We start from the raw sequence: 21,921 nt of genomic DNA, 5'->3' as shown, positions 1-21,921 counted from the left end.
AGACAGGACCGCCAGACAGTCCACCTTTGTTTAAATCGGACCCCATGGGCAATGTGATCACTCTGAAAGAACTGACAGGCAGTCCCCCTGCTGGTAAAAAAAAGTTAAAAAAAGTTTTAAAATAAAAAAATAAAGTTAATAAATAAAAAATAAATAAAAATATATATATGTATATAAAAGATATATTTATATATAAGATATATATATATATTATATATAATATGTGTGTATATTTATATATATCTTATGTATAACGTCCTACTAAGTGTATTTTTTTATTAATATATACATATATCAATATAAAAATACACTTAGAGTAAAATTGCACAAGTGTATATATAATTTATATAATAATTAGCTGGGAGTGGGGATCCTTCAACAGGTTACAAGCTCATATCCATTGTATGTGCATCCTAAATACTCAGGTTTCTATACATTATTACTGACCTTTTTATTATTGTTTTTTCACGTTCTCTCACATTTTTGTGTTTACATCACGTTTCAGTTTTGTATCATGTGTCTGGTTTTTAACTATTAACTATATTAAAAGTTATGTTTTATTACGTAACTCTAGTTTGAGACAGTGCATTTCTGCTTTTGTCTACCATTCCTAATCAGGGTTAACCCCTTCACTGCCCTACAATTCTCTTTTGAGACAATTAGCTTTCAACGTTTTATTTAATTCTATATATATATATATATATATATATATATCTACGTATATATAAATAAATAAAAAATAATACGAAATATACATATGTCCATAAACATAATTACATAAATAATGTCATAAATATACATGTAGACTTCAAATATATAAATATGTATATATATTTAAATTCTACGTGCATATTTATGTAATATTTTTTAATTATTACATAATGAAGTATTTTTTTGTTGCAATTTGGGGGACCTGCCTAAAAACCCAGGCCGAAAGTCCAGAGAATTTAATTTTCTAGCACTGTATTTAACCCTGTAACTTTTCATGACACCCTCAAATCTGTATGTAACAAATGCTGGTATTGCAGATACCCGTTCGTCTGTTTCCTCCCGAACTACTAGAGGCCGAGTGATTATAGCTCACAGTTCGGGTGTTGATTTGAACGTTCTCCAGACGAAGTACAGCATCCAAGTATATTCCCATAGCAAATCAGATGGATACCCAAATATCAGCCTAAACTAGATGAAGGGTACCACAGGAATGGTTTATTCAGGCTAACCGCCTGACAAAATACATCCTGCAGTTACTTTGTCTCTCAGGTCCATGACTCTCCTACATACAATAATATAATCCTTCCCCTGTACTTGGGAGATATTTGAGTCAAGCACTATACTAAACTCAATTATCTCCAAACACAAAAAACACACATTTCCACAAAACCCAGAAAGTACCCCAAAAGTCATATCCCCTGATAGATCTGATCTGGGGGACCAACAAATTCAAAAATCACCCAGATCGGTTCAGGCGTTCGGGAGTTCCATGGAAGTCTTAATTTGACCGACCGCACACGAGGCGGTCGGTCTATTTCAAAAAGTCTAAAATCCGAACAAATCCATGAACGGTTCCCCTGACTCATGCGTAGCGTGTTTTCCCCTAGTTCACGGGAACAAACCTACCGAATAGCGCTCTCCTGGCTGGCCGGTGAAAGGAAGCAGGCGTTCGCGAAGTTGACCGGCTTTCGGAAAGTCAGACACTCGACGACCAAGTCCCCCTGCTTCCTTTCCACACAGAGAGAGCACTTAATTTGCGGTCTGCTTTGAAGTTAATGAGCCAGGGGGTGGTCAGTGTTCGGTTGTTTTATCTACCGAATGAGGAAAATCAAAGATAATGAAACAAAAGAAAGGTGTAGTTTCTTCACACTGCACATGGGGGGGGTACTGTTTTACCCATGTCGATCATAGGTAATGCTTCTATACCTGTTTTGCTAAAATCATACATTGACTTATTATTGCTCTGCAGAATAATTTTATATTACTTTATTTTTTAATTCCTTAAATGTTTTACTTGTCGAGTTCCAAAGGAAAGCTATGTCATGTACCTACCACTTTTTACCCCATACCGATCCCACCAATCTGACTCTGTCTTACGATCTGTTGTCCTAGCTTAATTTAGGCTGAATGTCACCTTGTGTATTGTGACAAGCTCATTAATGTGATGTTTTCTCCCAATTCAGAAGGCATTTTAGAACTTTCCTTCAACCCGTCTCTAACTATAGAGGAAGTCCAGTCTAAGAACCCTTTAGTGGAGAATGGTGTTTACCAGCCAGAGAGCTGCCGGGCGCAGCAAAGAGTGGCCATACTCATTCCACACAGAAACCGAGAGAAGCACCTTCTCTACCTGCTTGATAATCTGCACCCATTCCTACAGAGGCAGCAGCTGGAGTATGGAATATACGTAATTCATCAGGTGAGTCTCCCTGGTCAGAAGTCCAATCCCGATTTAACAACTGAAACCCTCCCATTCTTACCCTGCCCAGACTTTCTGTGGCTGTCCAATCACAGACTTCCCAATGCAGTTCAATGAGAAGTGTTTGCAGGGCAGGTGCTCTGGGCAATTGCTGCCTCTTGAGTTTAACCCTTATCTGATTGACAGTCAGGGGGTATAACAAGAATAATATATAAAAGTGCCAATTTCTAGTGACATTTTTTACAAAGAGGACACACTCAGAAAGAACTAAGCCAGAGTTCTCTAGGTGTGTGGAGTGTACTTGTATTTCAGTCAGTATTGACTAATGTTTTTAAATCATTTTACATGGCTTCAGTGCCAGACGGGTGTGTTAGTCATGTCTTTTTCCAAATACTTTTACTGCACCTTAAACACGCTATCCATGTGACTCCTCTGTAATTAGCTTCTTTTTTTTTTTTTTTTTTTTTTTAATACAAAAGTGCTCTAGGGGTTTGGAGTGTTGTGATAAACTGAGTTTGATAGTTTTGTTGTGTGTGTTTTACCTTGTGCATAGAAAAGTCTTGTTTTTACTCATAACAAACGTGCATTCCACATGTAACATTAAAACGAAAATAGAACTTTAACAAATTGAAATAGGACTTGATAATATTTCTATAAAGAAGTTCATGATAGAATACCTGTTTCCACGAGTTCTGACAGCTAAATGCATGTTTTATCCTACAGGCCGGGAACATGAAATTCAATCGAGCCAAGTTGCTTAATATAGGCTACTTAGAGGCATTAAAGGAGAAGAAATGGGACTGCTTTATATTCCATGATGTCGATCTTGTGCCGGAGAACGATTTCAACCTTTACCTCTGTGACAGTGAACCCAAACACCTGGTTGTTGGCAGGAACGCCACCGGATACAGGTAGGAAATGCCTTACAGCGCCTGAAAACTCAGCGTTATTAAATTGTATTATTATTCATAATGAAAAACTTACCTACCAAGTTGAGTATTTGGGAAGCTGGAATAAAAATATCAGCTGGCGTGCACTGCCTGTCTGCATCAGCGAAATATGGATGAAATTAACATGGTAAATGCAGAAAGGGAACTAAGGAATTAGCAGCCTGGCGAGCAGCGCCATGTCCATGGGTGCCTCGCGGATCCCCAGTTTTGGTCACTCCACTCGAAAATGATTTAGCACTGAACCATATATTGGCAATCACAGTCTGCTATCACCACAACATCATGTAGTGGTTTTGGTGATTACACAGCCTCTTTAATAGGCATTCAGGCCACTATAACTGTGCTTGGCATCAGCAGCTTTTATCAAAGATAGTCCCTATATGCCTTTTGGATAGCGTTATGCTCTTAGAACTGTGCTGTGCCATTTATTTCCAACAATAAGGTGCGTCTGTACAATAGAAATATTCCCAGGTAATGAAAAAAGCTACGATCAAGCAGAATTCACGAGATGGACACATGGAACTGTATCACAGGGGCAACTCTGGTTTCTGTCTGACAGCGTCTTTTTTCAGTTACCGGCAGTACTGTTCAGTACTTGCTCCCCTATAGCCCGGCAATCAGAGGAAGCATTTGTAAACGTCTTCCTCTTTAGGCTTCTGCCTTTTATTCTATACCTTTTAGTCTATATGCTTGTTTTGGATAATAAGGTGCGTCTCCCTAGATCTTCTGTGTGAGCTGGTGCTCTGTGTTTTGGGAGAGATCAAATTTAGTTCTGGTTTTTTATTATTATTTTTTTAAATCTCTCTATCCACCAAAGGTCTGTATTTGTCTAATGTGAATGCTGTAGAATGTGATACATCTGCCATTATTTGGGTCTAGTTGTTTCCTGGTTTTATAGACAGGTGGAGATCGAACTTTCAGTTCCATGTCTTAGGGAAGCATCTACTTTGTAAAGTCAGATTAAAGAGTATCACTAAAGCTGGTTTTATGCTTGATTTTAGAACGTTTTATCAATGAACCCATCTAAGCTACTAGAATTGTAGTTTTTACATTTATGTTTATGTATTTCGTTTTACATATCAATGGACGTTTGCCGTCTATTATTTAATTTATTTGTCATTATTTGATTATTTTAGTTCTACCCTGGTAAACGGGGATGTGGTACCATAAGCTCCTACCATCATAAAAGTGGTAGTGGTTATGATTATTAGCGTGCCCCTTTAATGCTTATATTTCCTGATCTGTGACTATTACATTTTTTGTTTTTTGGTCTAACATTTGCAGTTCTCTTACCGTCTGGAAAATAATCTCATCAGTAGATTTAATGGGTTTTCTGTGCAGCAAAAATATAGGGTTTGGGAACGTGACTATTTCTTTTTAACTTTTGGAATGTGTGTGGTTTTTAATGACTTGTTTGTCCAAACCAATGTAATTAAACTCCTGTTAGGAGGGATCGGGGAGTTTCAGATTACCTCCAGAATTTTCTCACAGTAAATATAAACTATTGGTAAGTGTCTGCCTGGTGTTTGTCTAACAGACTGGTGCAAGATGACATTTGCATTCATGTCCATCAAAAAATGCAGACAAAAAAGGATTACATAATGGGATTGAATGTCAATAAAGGAAAAAGACAAATTGCTTGTTTAACCATAAGGAAGACGAGGTAGAGGAATTGGATCGTTTTCCTTTGTTCAATACAAAAGAGGAGGAATTTTTCCTAAAAGATGTTAAAACTACAATTCTTCCATAGAGCACGTGGTTTCTATCTACATTTGCAGTCTTTGTAGTATTGCAGATTGTGAAACTCTAGATACATTTAGGTATGTATAAAGAGCAGCTCTGAGGAAAAGTTCTTAAAGTGGAACAAATATTCTGGACATGCCATCGGTTTCCATTGTGACTGCTCCACTTAGAGAACTTTGCCCCAAATTTATTCTTTACACATAAACCAGCATTGTATTGTACTCCGATTCCTACACGGTGTAAGGTGTTGTGGATCCAAATAATGATATTTGTTATATTCAGAGGAAGCCCAAATTATTATCACAAGTGCACTTGTAGGAGCGCGAATTAGACACCAGACACCTGTTGGTATTCAAATTAAGCCTCTGTCGTTTATTCGTCAGCTGGGTTTTTATACATTAAAAAGTAAGTGCTTACGTGCAAATACTCATAGGACAGTAATCGGAAGGGGGTGAAAGGAGTACAGATAAGACATAGGGATGAACGTCATGCACATATAACAAATAAGTTCAGAGAAAGAGAAAGAACAGACTGATCAGAGAAGAGACAGCTCAGGTGGGGGCTCTCTGCTCCCGGAACTAGACATATATGGTCTTAAGTGTCGTTTTAAGACAATTTTACTATAGGATATCATTATATGACACCTATAAGCTTGAGCCTTGGAATCAAGATAAATTCTATCACATTGGCTGCCTTTCTCTGAACCGTATTGGTTACAGTGTATATCAGTCATTCACCTGTGCTCTTTCATTGTCTGCTTATAAAGAGCTGTGTATGTGTAATAGCACAAGGAGCCCCCGTTCCTGTCTGTGTAATAGCACAAGGAGCCCCCCGTTCCTGTCTGTGTAATAGCACAAAGAGACCCCCGTTCCTGTCTGTGTAATAGCACAAGGAGCCCCCCTGTTCCTGTCTGTATAATTGTACATGGAGCCCCCCTGTTCCTGTCTGTGTAATAGCACAAGGAGCCCCCCTGTTCATTCCATTTTCTGTCTGCAAAATAGTAACAGAAGCCCCTCGTTCCTGTCCATGTTGGTTTCCAGATTTGACACCACATTTTCACCTTCGCTGTATCCTAATTCTCCCTATCTCCCAGATCACCTTATATTATACAGGCTGAGTATCCATTTCCAGAGGGTTATTACTTCATATACTTCAACCTGGTAAATTATATATACCCCGTCCTCCGTATTGGATTTGAAATGATGCCTTTAGGTATAGTTCCTTGTTATTTTATTTATGTATTGCATAGAGAGAAACATCACCTGAACCTACGCAATATGATCTCTGTGCTCCTTATCTGATGGGCCTGAGTTTTCACTGTTTATACATTACGTACCGGAGACTCCTGCACTTATCAATGTATACTGTGCATTTTACTAGCTTACCATAGGGCCTTATACTCCCTTTACTCACTTTACTCCGAGATCATCTCTCTTGGCAGTGAACATGCATTGCTGTGTATTTGCAAATAAAAAGCAAGCCTCTATCAGAACTTCCTAGTACCCCCTATCAAGTTGGCTTTTGGCTCACGTCCCACAGCTGAAGGTGACCCTCTATTCGATAAGCCCAGAACTGGCACAAAGGAAAACCTTGGGTAGGGGAGTCAGGGAAAAAAGTTGCAGAACTTGTTTGGACACTTTATCAGCAGCTTTAATGAGTTTAGTGATAGATAGGGATTTACATACACTAAAATATCAGTTAACACAGCAATGCATAACACAAGATAACACAGGAAGTGTGAATAATAAAATCCAATATTAATCCGTAATAAAGATACAGCTCCTGCATTAATGTTAAATGGCACCTGATTGAAGGAGATAAGGGAAATAAAAGGTATAGAGAACACTGTGAAACTTCGTCAAATTAAATAGTCATTGAAGACGCTCACATGGTGACTTACTAAAGTGAGAATTCAAAGTGGATTTCACACGTAAGACCTGAGTAGTCAAACTGAAAGCATACCTGACTTCATTTATTCCTGTTTGGCTACTTTGACCTTAAATTTGAAATTCACTTAATTCGCCTTAAATGCTCACTTTAGTGGCTAACCCTGCTAATTGTAATGCACTGTAGAAGACATCACATGCACACTAATCGGGCCCATCATATCATGGCATTTTACGAAATAGCACAGATATTTTCTAATGTATGATCTATTTATTAACTATTTACTAAGATGTACTATCTTAACAAGTTTAAAATCCCTTTCAACGTGCATTAAGCGGTGGGAAGCCAATGCTATTTAGTTTAATTGTTTATAATTTCACTAAATATTACATTGTAGAAGCTGCTCAAGGCAAGACCATAGATTCTCTGAGTTTAAATAAAACCTAGAGAAATCTGTTATTTAATATATCCATAGCTGTTGTGGTTGTCACTTTAGGCCTATTTATTTTGGATCAGGACTGCAGTAGCAGGGGCGGGGTGCCCCCGGGGTAACAGAAACTGCCATAAAACTGTCCTGTCACATGTGACAATACCTCTTCCCAGCTAAATGTTTTACAATATAATATTGTCTAACCGAGTCTTTCAGTTGTGAACATCATAACTCATTGTAATGTGAACATTTTTCTTGTTACAGCAAATATTAATACTTTGCAACAATTGCCCTGAATTAATGAAGTCTTGATTGCAAAGAAATCCTGTCACGAACAGGCATTTGTTAATTAAAAGAAGTATGTCAACTTTGTCAAAACATAACAGGGACCCAATTGGTTTTATACAGGCAAGTGTAACAGTGGGTTAATCTAAATCCACATTACATATAGCGAGGAAACAAAAGAACAGTTCTGTCCCTGTATAATGTCAAAGAAAATCAATAAAATCCTTTATTAAATAAATCTACAAACACACACTGGTAATAACAAGGTCAATGGTCATCTCTGCCGCAGTAATGGATAACTGAGGCAGAAGAGATGACTCAAACTTGAAAATACTGGGTGAGCAGTATGTACAAACGGGAAGTGAAAAGACAAAAATAAGTAAACAAAAGACAGGGGCACGGGTCACCGTAAAAGGTGAAGTAGCTATGTCCCTAAAGTGGTGGCTGTACAGAGTGCACGATGTGATAGCAAAAGTAGCGAGAATATAATGTATTAGTGCAATCTAACAGTATCTATTTCGATCCAAAAAATAGATCTGATACATACAGCACACCAAAAGGTGGTAGCTGTAGTGTGCACGGTACAGTTGCTAAAGTAGCAAAAATATATACAATGTATCAGTACAGTCTAACGATATCTATTGGGATTCCACAAATAGATCCGATATATACAGCCCACTAGGTAGAGCCCCAATGTGAATGGGGCTAGTATAATCTGCTGTATGGTGACAGAGAATTATATATGGGAACAGTTATCTAAATAAATGCCCCTAGACAGAAAACATATAGTCACGATCAGGTCTAGTACCAGCCTTGCGGAATCTCTCTGTTGAGATAGGATGTCAGGCTCCTGACATTTTAATCCTGGTTGGTGTGATCTGTTGCCATTACCGCGCTATTCTACACGCAGCTATTATTGCTACACCCAGGATTCTCGGACCTGTTTCACTGCAGCTTGATAATCATAGACTACAGACTATCAAGACTTCTTTTAGTGTGCCAGCCCAGCACTGTTATTAGCGTTACTGATAGGTGCCCACGAAGGCACAGATTAGGGCATTAGCTCTTTATACAGATAGTTATTTTAGATATCTTCTGACTAGATACAGGTGCCCTCGAAGGCACAGTTCAGGATCTCTACCTACTCTATCATTGTGTGCTAACCAAGGGACACATTTATTGCTATTAGGATTGGGATATCCAGACATCCTATCTCAACAGTGACATTCCGCAAGGCTGGTACTAGACCTGTTCGTGACTATATGTTTTCTGTCTAGGGGCATTTATTTAGATAACTGTTCCCATATATAATTCTCTGTCACCATACAGCAGATTATACTAGCCCCATTCACATTGGGGCTCTACCTAGTGGGCTGTATATATCGGATCTATTTGTGGAATCCCAATAGATATCGTTAGACTGTACTGATACATTGTATATATTTTTGCTACTTTAGCAACTGTACCGTGCACACTACAGCTACCACCTTTTGGTGTGCTGTATGTATCAGATCAATTTTTTGGATTGAAATAGATACTGTTAGATTGCACTAATACATTATATTCTCGCTACTTTTGCTATCACATCGTGCACTCTGTACAGCCACTACTTTAGGGACATATCTACTTCACCTTTTACGGTGACCCGTGCCCCCGTCGTTTGTTTACTTATTTTTGTTTTTTCACTTCCCGTTTGTACATACTGCTCACCCAGTATTTTCAAGTTTGAGTCATCTCTTCTGCCTCAGATATATCTCACTGGGTTAATCTAAATACACATTACATACAGGGCTGAGATATATCACATGGGGTTAATATAAATACACATTACATACAGGGCTGAGATATATCACACTGGGTTAATATAAATCCACATTACATACAGGGCTCTGATATATCACACTGGGTTAAAATAAACCCACATTACATACAGGGGTCTGATATATCGCACTGGGTTAATATAAATCCACATTACATACAGGGGTCTGATATATCGCACTGGGTTAATATGAATCCACATTACATACAGGGGTCTGATATATCGCACTGGGTTAATATAAATCCACATTACATACAGGGGTCTGATATATCGCACTGGGTTAATATAAACCCACATTACATACAGGGCTCTGATATATCACACGGGGTTAATATAAACCCACATTACATACAGGGCTCTGATATATCACACGGGATTAATATAAACCAACATTACATACAGGGCTCTGATATATCACACTCGGTAATATAAATCCACATTACATACAGGGCTCTGATATATCACACTCGGTTAATATAAATCCACATTAAATAGAGGGCTCTGATATATCACACTGGGTTAATATAAATCCACATTACATACAGGGCTCTGATATATCACACTGGGTTAATATAAATCCACATTACATACAGGGCTCTGATATATTGCACTGGGTTAATATAAACCCACATTACATACAGGGCTCTGATATATCGCACTGGGTTAATATAAATCCACATTACATACAGGGGTCTGATATATCGCACTGGGTTAATATAAACCCACATTACATACAGGGCTCTGATATATCGCACTTGGTTAATATAAACTCACATTACATACAGGGCTCTGATATATTGCACTGGGTTAATATAAACCCACATTACATACAGGGCTCTGATATATCACACGGGGTTAATATAAACCCACATTACATACAGGGCCGGGATATATCACACTGGGTTAATATAAATCCACATTACATACAGGGCTCTGATATATGACACTGGGTTAATATAAACCCACATTACATACAGGGCCGGGATATATCACACTAGGTTAATATAAATCCACATTACATACAGGGCTCTGATATATCACACTGGGTTAATATAAATCCACATTACATACAGGGCTCTGATATATCACACTGGGTTAATATAAATCCACATTACATACAGGGCTCTGATATATCACACTGGGTTAATATAAACCCACATTACATACAGGGCTCTGATATATCACACTGGGTTAATATAAACCCACATTACATACAGGGCCAGGATATATCACACTGGGTTAATATAAATCCACATTACATACAGGGCTCTGATATATCACACTGGGTTAATATAAACCCACATTACATACAGGGCTCTGATATATCACACTGGGTTAATATAAACCCACATTACATACAGGGCCAGGATATATCACACTGGGTTAATATAAATCCACATTACATACAGGGCTCTGATATATCACACTGGGTTAATATAAATCCACATTACATACAGTGCCGGGATATATCACACTGGGTTAATATAAATCCACATTACATACAGGGCTCTGATATATCACACTGGGTTAATATAAACCCACATTACATACAGGGTTCTGATATATCACACTGGGTTAATATAAACCCACATTACATACAGGGCCAGGATATATCACACTGGGTTAATATAAACCCACATTACATACAGGGCCAGGATATATCACACTGGGTTAATATAAATCCACATTACATACAGGGCTCTGATATATCACACTGGGTTAATATAAATCCACATTACATACAGGGCTCTGATATATCACACTGGGTTAATATAAACCCACATTACATACAGGGTTCTGATATATCACACTGGGTTAATATAAATCCACATTACATACAGGGCCAGGATATATCACACTGGGTTAATATAAATCCACATTACATACAGGGCTCAGATATATCACACTTGGTTAAAATAAACCCACATTACATACAGGGTTCTGATATATCACACTGGGTTAATATAAACCCACATTACATACAGGGCTCTGATATATCACAGTGTGTTAATATAAATCCACATTACATACAGGGTTCTGATATATCACACTGTGTTAATATAAATCCACATTACATACAGAGTTCTGATATATCACACTGGGTTAATATAAATCCACATTACATACAGGGCTGGGATATATCACACTGGGTTAATATAAATCCACACTACATACAGGGCTGGGATATATCACACTGGGTTAATATAAATCCACATTACATACAGGGCTCTGATATATCACACTGGGTTAATATAAACCCACATTACATACAGGGCTGTGATATATCACACTGGGTTAATATAAATCCACATTACATACAGGGCTCTGATATATCACACTGGGTTAATATAAACCCACATTACATACAGGGCTGGGATATATCACACTGGGTTAGTATAAACCCACATTACATACAGGGCTCTGATATATCGCACTGGGTTAATATAAACCCACATTACATACAGGGCTGAGATATATCACACTGGGTTAGTATAATACCACATTACATACAGGGCTCTGATATATCGCACTGGGTTAATATAAACCCACATTACATACAGGGCTCTGATATATCGCACTGGGTTAATATAAATCCACATTACATACAGTGCTCTGATATATCACACTGGGTTAATATAAATCCACATTACATACAGGGCTCTGATATATCTCACTGGGTTAATATAAATCCACATTACATACAGGGCTCTGATATATCACACTGGGTTAATATAAACCCACATTACATACAGGGCTGAGATATATCACACTGGGTTAATATAAATCCACATTACATACAGGGCTCTGATTTATCACACTGGGTTAATATAAACCCACATTACATACAGGGCTGAGATATATCACACTGGGTTAATATAAATCCACATTACATACAGGGCTCTGATATATCACACTGGGTTAATATAAATCCACATTACATACAGGGCTCTGATATATCACACTGGGTTAATATAAATCCACATTACATACAGGGCTCTGATATATCACACTGGGTTAATATAAATCCACATTACATACAGGGCTGGGATATATCACACTGGGTTAATATAAACTCACATTACATACAGGGTGGGATATATCACACTGGGTTAATATAAATCCACATTACATACAGGGCTGGGATATATCACACTGGGTTAATATAAACCCACATTACATACAGGGCTGGGATATATCACACTGGGTTAATATAAACCCACATTACATACAGGGCTCTGATATATTGCACTGGGTTAATATAAATCCACATTACATACAGGGCTCTGATATATCACACTGGGTTAATATAAATCCACATTACATACAGGGCTCTGATATATCGCACTTGGTTAATATAAATCCACATTACATACAGGGCCGGGATATATCACACTGGGTTAATATAAATCCACATTACATACAGGGCTGGGATATATCACACTGGGTTAATATAAATCCACATTACATACAGGGCTCTGATATATCACACTGGGTTAATATAAATCCACATTACATACAGGGTTGGGATATATCACACTGGGTTAATATAAATCCACATTACATACAGGGTTGGGATATATCACACTGGGTTAATATAAATCCACATTACATACAGGGCTGGGATATATCACACTGGGTTAATATAAACCCACATTACATACAGGGCTAGGATATATCACACTGGGTTAATATAAATCCACATTACATACAGGGCTGGGATATATCACACTGGGTTAATATAAATCCACATTACATACAGGGCTGGGATATATAACACTGGGTTAATATAAACCCACATTACATACAGGGCTCTGATATATCACACTGGGTTAATATAAATCCACATTACATACAGGGCTCTGATATATCACACTGGGTTAATATAAACCCACATTACATACAGGGCTGGGATATATCACACTGGGTTAATATAAACCCACATTACATACAGGGCTCTGATATATCACACTGGGTTAATATAAACCCACATTACATACAGGGCTCTGATATATCGCACTGGGTTAATATAAATCCACATTACATACAGTGCTCTGATATATCACACTGGGTTAATATAAATCCACATTACATACAGGGCTCTGATATATCTCACTGGGTTAATATAAATCCACATTACATACAGGGCTCTGATATATCACACTGGGTTAATATAAACCCACATTACATACAGGGCTGAGATATATCACACTGGGTTAATATAAATCCACATTACATACAGGGCTCTGATTTATCACACTGGGTTAATATAAACCCACATTACATACAGGGCTGAGATATATCACACTGGGTTAATATAAATCCACATTACATACAGGGCTCTGATATATCACACTGGGTTAATATAAATCCACATTACATACAGGGCTCTGATATATCACACTGGGTTAATATAAATCCACATTACATACAGGGCTCTGATATATCACACTGGGTTAATATAAATCCACATTACATACAGGGCTGGGATATATCACACTGGGTTAATATAAACCCACATTACATACAGGGCTGGGATATATCACACTGGGTTAATATAAACCCACATTACATACAGGGCTCTGATATATTGCACTGGGTTAATATAAATCCACATTACATACAGGGCTCTGATATATCACACTGGGTTAATATAAATCCACATTACATACAGGGCTCTGATATATCACACTGGGTTAATATAAACCCACATTACATACAGGGCCGGGATATATCACACTGGGTTAATATAAATCCACATTACATACAGGGCCGGGATATATCACACTGGGTTAATATAAATCCACATTACATACAGGGCCGGGATATATCACACTGGGTTAATATAAATCCACATTACATACAGGGCCGGGATATATCACACTGGGTTAATATAAATCCACATTACATACAGGGCCGGGATATATCACACTGGGTTAATATAAATCCACATTACATACAGGGCTCTGATATATCACACTGGGTTAATATAAATCCACATTACATAGAGGGTTGGGATATATCACACTGGGTTAATATAAATCCACATTACATACAGGGCTGGGATATATCACACTGGGTTAATATAAATCCACATTACATACAGGGCTCTGATATATCACACTGGGTTAATATAAATCCACATTACATACAGGGTTGGGATATATCACACTGGGTTAATATAAATCCACATTACATACAGGGCTCTGATATATCACACTGGGTTAATATAAATCCACATTACATACAGGGCTCTGATATATCACACTGGGTTAATATAAATCCACATTACATACAGGGTTGGGATATATCACACTGGGTTAATATAAATCCACATTACATACAGGGCTGGGATATATCACACTGGGTTAATATAAACCCACATTACATACAGGGCTGGGATATATCACACTGGGTTAATATAAATCCACATTACATACAGGGCTGGGATATATCACACTGGGTTAATATAAATCCACATTACATACAGGGCTGGGATATATAACACTGGGTTAATATAAACCCACATTACATACAGGGCTCTGATATATCACACTGGGTTAATATAAATCCACATTACATACAGGGCTCTGATATATCACACTGGGTTAATATAAACCCACATTACATACAGGGCTGGGATATATCACACTGGGTTAATATAAACCCACATTACATACAGGGCTCTGATATATCACACTGGATTAATATAAATCCACATTACATACAGGGCTCTGATATATAACACTGGGTTAATATAAACCCACATTACATACAGGGCTGGGATATATCACACTGGGTTAATATAAACCCACATTACATACAGGGCTCTGATGTATCGCACTGGGTTAATATAAACCCACATTACATACAGGGCTCTGATATATCGCACTGGGTTAATATAAATCCACATTACATACAGGGCTCTGATATATCACACTGGATTAATATAAATCCACATTACATACAGGGCTCTGATATATCACACTGGGTTAATATAAATCCACATTACATACAGGGCTCTGATATATCACACTGGGTTAATATAAATCCACATTACATACAGGGCTCTGATATATCACACTGGGTTAATATAAACCCACATTACATACAGGGCTGAGATAAATCACACTGGGTTAATATAAATCCACATTACATACAGGGCTCTGATTTATCACACTGGGTTAATATAAATCCACATTACATACAGGGCTCTGATATATCACACTGGGTTAATATAAACCCACATTACATACAGGGCCGGGATATATCACACTGGGTTAATATAAACCCACATTACATACAGGGCTGAGATATATCACACTGGGTTAATATAAATCCACATTACATACAGGGCTCTGATATATCACACTGGGTTAATCTAAACCCACATTACATACAGGGCTGAGATATATCACACGGGGTTAATATAAATCCACATTACATACAGGGTTCTGATATATCACACTGGGTTAATATAAATCCACATTACATACAGGGCTGGGATATATCACACTGGGTTAATATAAAACCACATTACATACAGGGTTCTGATATATCACACTGGGTTAATATAAACCCACATTACATACAGGGCTGGGATATATCACACTGGGTTAATATAAACCCACATTACATACAGGGCTCTGATATATCACACTGGGTTAAAATAAATCCACATTACATACAGGGTTCTGATATATCACACTGGGTTAATATAAATCCACATTACATACAGGGTGGGATATATCACACTGGGTTAATATAAATCCACATTACATACAGGGCTCTGACATATCACACTGGGTTAATATAAATCCACATTACATACAGGGCTCTGATATATCACACTGGGTTAATATAAATCCACATTACATACAGAGCTCTGATATATCACACTGGGTTAATATAAATCCACATTACATACAGGGCTCTGATATATCACACTGGGTTAATATAAATCCACATTACATACAGGGCTCTGATATATCACACTGGGTTAATATAAATCCACATTACATACAGGGCTCTGATATATCACACTGGGTTAATATAAATCCACATTACATACAGGGCCAGGATATATCACACTGGGTTAATATAAACCCACATTACATACAGGGCTGAGATAAATCACACTGGGTTAATATAAATACACATTACATACAGGGCTCTGATATATCGCACTGGGTTAATATAAATCCACATTACATACAGGGCTGGGATATATCACACTGGGTTAATATAAACCCACATTACATACAGGGCTCTGATATATCACACTGGGTTAATATAAATCCACATTACATACAGGGCTCTGATATATCGCACTGGGTTAATATAAATCCACATTACATACAGGGCTCTGATATATCACACTGGGTTAATATAAACCCACATTACATACAGGGCTCTGATATATCACACTGGGTTAATATAAATCCACATTACATACAGGGCTGGGATATATCACACTGGGTTAATATAAACCCACATTACATACAGGGCTCTGATATATCACACTGGGTTAATATAAATCCACATTACATACAGGGCCGGGATATATCACACTGGGTTAATATAAATCCACATTACATACAGGGCCAGGATATATCACACTGGGTTAATATAAACCCACATTACATACAGGGCTGAGATAAATCACACTGGGTTAATATAAATCCACATTACATACAGGGCTCTGATATATCGCACTGGGTTAATATAAATCCACATTACATACAGGGCTGGGATATATCACACTGGGTTAATATAAATCCACATTACATACAGGGCTCTGATATATCGCACTGGGTTAATATAATTTATGAAGGGCTGTAGTATAAATCTGTTGTACGTGAAGGGCAGTTATTATAAACTCGGGGAACTGAGCTGGGTGTATTCTCTCTGGGTTGATATAAATCTATTCAGGGCTAACACAGCTGCAGCTCAAAGGGATTTATTGTGACTCAGGAACAGTTTATTAAGGTCAAACTCTTGTGTTCTCTTGAATCATATTCTTTTATTAAGAGTTTGCCAAGTCAGCCATCTGAGCGAAGCTGTAATTCTCTGCCATGACCTGAGACACATAGAGCGTGACTAAGGTAATGCAGTCTGTTTTACACATTGTTTTAATCTGTTACATTAAACTAACAGAGCAATTCATGTTATAATATGTTTGCCAGACATGGAGAAAACCCTGAAATACTATGTAGTTAACATGTTTATTGAAAACCTGTGACCTAAAATTCGGCTGGTGCGGGAATACTGGAATACAATTTTGTCTTCACTTAACCCTATAGCCAGGGACTTTACCTGGGCTGGAGCTGAACGTTTACATAGTTACATAGCTGAAAAGAGACTTGCGTCCATCAAATTCAGCCTTCCTCACATTTGTTTTTTGCTGTTGATCCAAAAGAAAAAACCAAAACAGTTTGAAGCACTTCCAATTTTGCAACAAACTAGGAAAAAAATTCCTTGTTGACCCCAGAATGGCAGTCAGATTTATCCTTGGATCAAGCAGTTATTACCCTACATTGAAAAATTATATCCTTGAATAGTCTGTTTTTGCAAGTATGCATCTAGTTGCTGTTTGAAAATCTGTATGGACTCTGATAAAACCACTTCTTCAGTCAGAGAATTCCACATCCTTATTGTTCTTACAGTAAATGACCTCGTGTCCTATGCAAAGTCCGGTTTATGAATAGATTTCCACACAATGGTTTGTATTAGCCCCGAATATATTTCTATAATGTTATAATATCCCCTCTCAGGTAACATTTTTTTCATAGCTGATATGTTCCATTCCTTTTATTAATTTTGTAGCCTGCCTCTGCACTTTTTTTCGTGCCATATGATACTTACTTAGAAAAAGGGCCCAAAATTGCACAGCATATTCAATGTGTGGTCTTACCAGTGATATATAAAGAGGCAAAATGATATTCTCGTCCCGAGAATGAATGCCCTTTTTCATGCATGACAATACCTTACTGGCCTTGGCCACTGCTGATTGACATTGCACATTGTTGCATAGTTTGTTGTCTATAACAATTCCCAAGTCCTTTTCGTGTGTTGTTATCCCTAATTCGCTTCCATTAAGGGTATACGTTGCTTGTGTATTCTTTACGCCGAAGTGCATAACTTTGCATTTTTCAAGTCTTCCAGGCTATGCAAATCCCTCTGCAGCAAAGTAATATCTTGCTCGCATTGTATTACTTTACAGAGTTTTGTGTCATCTATTGGGTACTAAAAATATCCGGGTTTTAATTATGACACCATTTCATTGTTAGTCCTGAGTCCCCTGAGAAAGAATGACAACTATTAAATCATTTGTGACAGTGCCACCAGTGGTGTATTTTGATTTTGTGCTGTTCTAGGCATGATTAAACTCCGTCACCCCCAAATCTAAATCCCCTCCCCTCTTCTTGTGAAGGCTGCACCTCTTTCTGTTTAAGACTAACACACAATTTGATTGACACACACACCCTCACTGATACATACACAGAAATACAGTTACTAACCGACACAGTCATTGGCACACACACTTTCACTGACACACCCACTCACTGACAGACATACACACACCCTCACTGATACATACACAGAAATACAGTTACTGACAGACACAGTCATTGGCACACACACTTTCACTGACACACCCACTCACTGACAGACATACACACACACACCCTCACTGAGTTAACACACTCTGACAGACAAACCTATTCACTGACAGAAATACATCCTCTGATTTTTTTAAATTCTTTATTTTATTTGTTCAGGGAGATTACATACAGCTCACAATGCCACAACAGCTAGAGCAAGCAGAGTTTCAGACATAGGGTTGCAGTGGTTAGGCAGTAGATAACATAGGACATTTTTATGGATTATTATCGCATGACAAAGAATGATGATATCCAAACTTCTTATTGATGAAAGTAACATGTAGATTGATTATATATATCTCTATTGGTAGAGCAACGCTAAGACTAATATCTTCTGTGGTATATGGTACACGGTACACCAGTGGAGCAAGGTTCGATAAATGAATCAATAGTGTTTGGCTTAACGCATTAACTAACCTCACTTGAGGGAGAACATACTACTGAGAGCCTTGTTGTATCTACTAGCTGGCATTAAGTAGATGCAAACAAAACAGGCTAAGCTTACTGATTATATGGTCATTCTTGGCAATACAATAATGAAATGAAAACAAATTTAACAGGCTAATTCTCGAAGGTGAGGGTTAGTACGGGAGTCCATCACAATGTAAGAGTGGGCGATTCTTATGTCGGCGAGCTCGCTGTAGTGCGCCCCGCAGCGTCCGGGCACTCATTGTGCCGTCATCCAATTCCCAGCTTGGGGGGATATTGCAAATCTCTCGGTAGGTGATTCCCCGCCGGTGGAGTTTCACCGGTGCAGAGTGCCGCTTGTGTATATTCACCGCTACCGCTGTTGGGAGTCGCCATTTTGAGATGCTGTGGGGGTCAGTGCCCCGGCACCATGGGCCTTGTTCTGGTTTCCCGCTGCAGCATGTCCCGTGCTCCCCAAGCGACCAGTGCTCCGGTACCTTCTTGGCATCTGCCTTGTTTGTAGAGAGTCTCATAGAGCAGGCACACTGCGTGTAGGCCTTGAAGTTGCGTCAGCACCTTGTGAGCAGGTATGGAGCTCTAGATCTTCGGGGGGCAGGCTGGTGCAGATGCTTGGTTGCCATTAGTGGTGTGCCCCCCCCTCCCTCTGCCTTCGTCTGCTGCGGTGAGTGGGTTTGGTGCTGACTTAGCGGAGTGCATGGGAGTTTCGCCTGGAAGGCGGTCTGGTGCTGGGTCGGAGACCTGACTGTGGTCGGTTCACATGTTTGCTTGAGCTGTTGCTTAGCCTCCAGATTTGCCCAGAAGTTGGCGAAGTGAGAGTCGAGTCCGGCTAAGAACATGTCGATGTAGGGCTCGGCTGAGGGAACGCCTGCAGCCGTCGCCATTTTGCTTGCGTAACGCTTTTCAATGCTAGGTACAGGAGGTAGTGGTGTGTGCTGTCCTGGGACCAGGATGACCCCTGCCGGTCTGGGGGTGGGGAGGTGCTGAAGTCCGCTGGAGTAGTCGTATATAGCGCCCTGAGAGCGGCCGTCCTTCTGGCGCCAGAAGTGCTTGTAGGCCACACTGAGTGTCAGCGTGGCGGCACTAACTAGACTGGCATTGATTTTGGTATCAATCGATTTGTCGTGATCACTGCTGTGCGGTCTGCGGTATTTTGCTGTATGAACTGCTGGCTGACTTAGTTTATGAGGAGTTTTGTTGTGTGGAGCCCAGGAGCACATACATATTCACTGACAGAAACAGATCCTCACTGATTTAACACACTCTGACAGACACACATATCCACTGACAGAAACAGACCCTCACTGATTTAACACACTCTGACAGACACACATATCCACTGACAGAAACAGACCCTCACTGATTTAATACACTGACAGACACATGCGCATCCACTAGCACACACACACACATTCTCTTGGTCACCCATGCCACGATGGTAATGAGGCAGTTGCCAGGGCGTTTGGGGGCAGCCTTTTTGGAAGGCAATGCCTTTTTAGCCTCGCGATAGATACAGAGTAGAGTGATACTGAGGTTATACAGCACAGTGTGGGGGTATGGCTGTCAGAGGAGGATTTATCATAAATTGACTTAAGGCAATACTCCTCAATACTACCGGTTAATAGAACTTATTTAACCTTTAGGGACTCTGGATCTCATTAAAGTAAAATAAAATGTTTTGTTTTTACTTAATAATGACTAAAGCTGTAAAGGATTTAAAATGAAAATGTTCTGCAGTGAGCTCCCAGCATGTTATTCTAAAAGGAATTAGTGAAAAAAGACATAGGCGGTTTGTCTTGCGCTGTCCTGGCATGAAGCTGCTTCCAGCTGGCAAAACGGGGCTTCGGCATAATCCTCGAAAGGAGTTATGGAGAGTGACATAGCCAGGGTTCTATGGCATTTATTCAAACACCTGGAAATAAGGCAATTTCTAGCGGCATTGTACAACTCTGCAGGGTTTGAGTTTTTTACTTTTGAATTTAAATCACATATTGCTTTAATATTTAAAAAAAAAAAAACACAAGTTGTGCCAATGCAGCTGGTGTCCTGCCAAGTACCTTCCTATTGATACACTCTAAGACAAGCATGTCAAACTCAAAGGCTAGCACGGGCCAAATAAACAAGATTTAAGTTTATGTGAAAAGTACAGTATATATATATATATATATATATATATATATATATATATATATATATATATATATATATATATATATATATATATATATATATATATATATAAAAACACCATCCCCCTCTTCTAAACCCCAGCCCACAATATATATTAAATCCCAGTCCCCCCCTCTATACTA

The 21,921-nt window shown here is 38.6% G+C and overlaps 1 protein-coding gene across 1 annotated transcript in view; it reads left to right on the top strand.

The window, feature by feature from the left end:
- LOC134602019 (beta-1,4-galactosyltransferase 4-like) overlaps positions 1-21,921 on the top strand; it is a 49,756-nt gene that overhangs the window by 12,436 nt on the left and 15,399 nt on the right. The window contains exons 3-4 of the mRNA XM_063446524.1: positions 2,175-2,407; positions 3,131-3,318. Coding sequence (XP_063302594.1) covers positions 2,175-2,407; positions 3,131-3,318 — 421 coding nt within the window. The remainder of the gene's footprint in view (positions 1-2,174; positions 2,408-3,130; positions 3,319-21,921) is intronic.

The sequence above is a fragment of the Pelobates fuscus genome, chromosome 1 (assembly GCF_036172605.1).
Source record: "Pelobates fuscus isolate aPelFus1 chromosome 1, aPelFus1.pri, whole genome shotgun sequence".
NCBI classification, from domain to species: Eukaryota; Metazoa; Chordata; class Amphibia; order Anura; family Pelobatidae; genus Pelobates; species Pelobates fuscus.
Note: the sequence above shows the minus strand (reverse complement) of the source record. Positions and strands in the feature narration are given on the sequence as shown.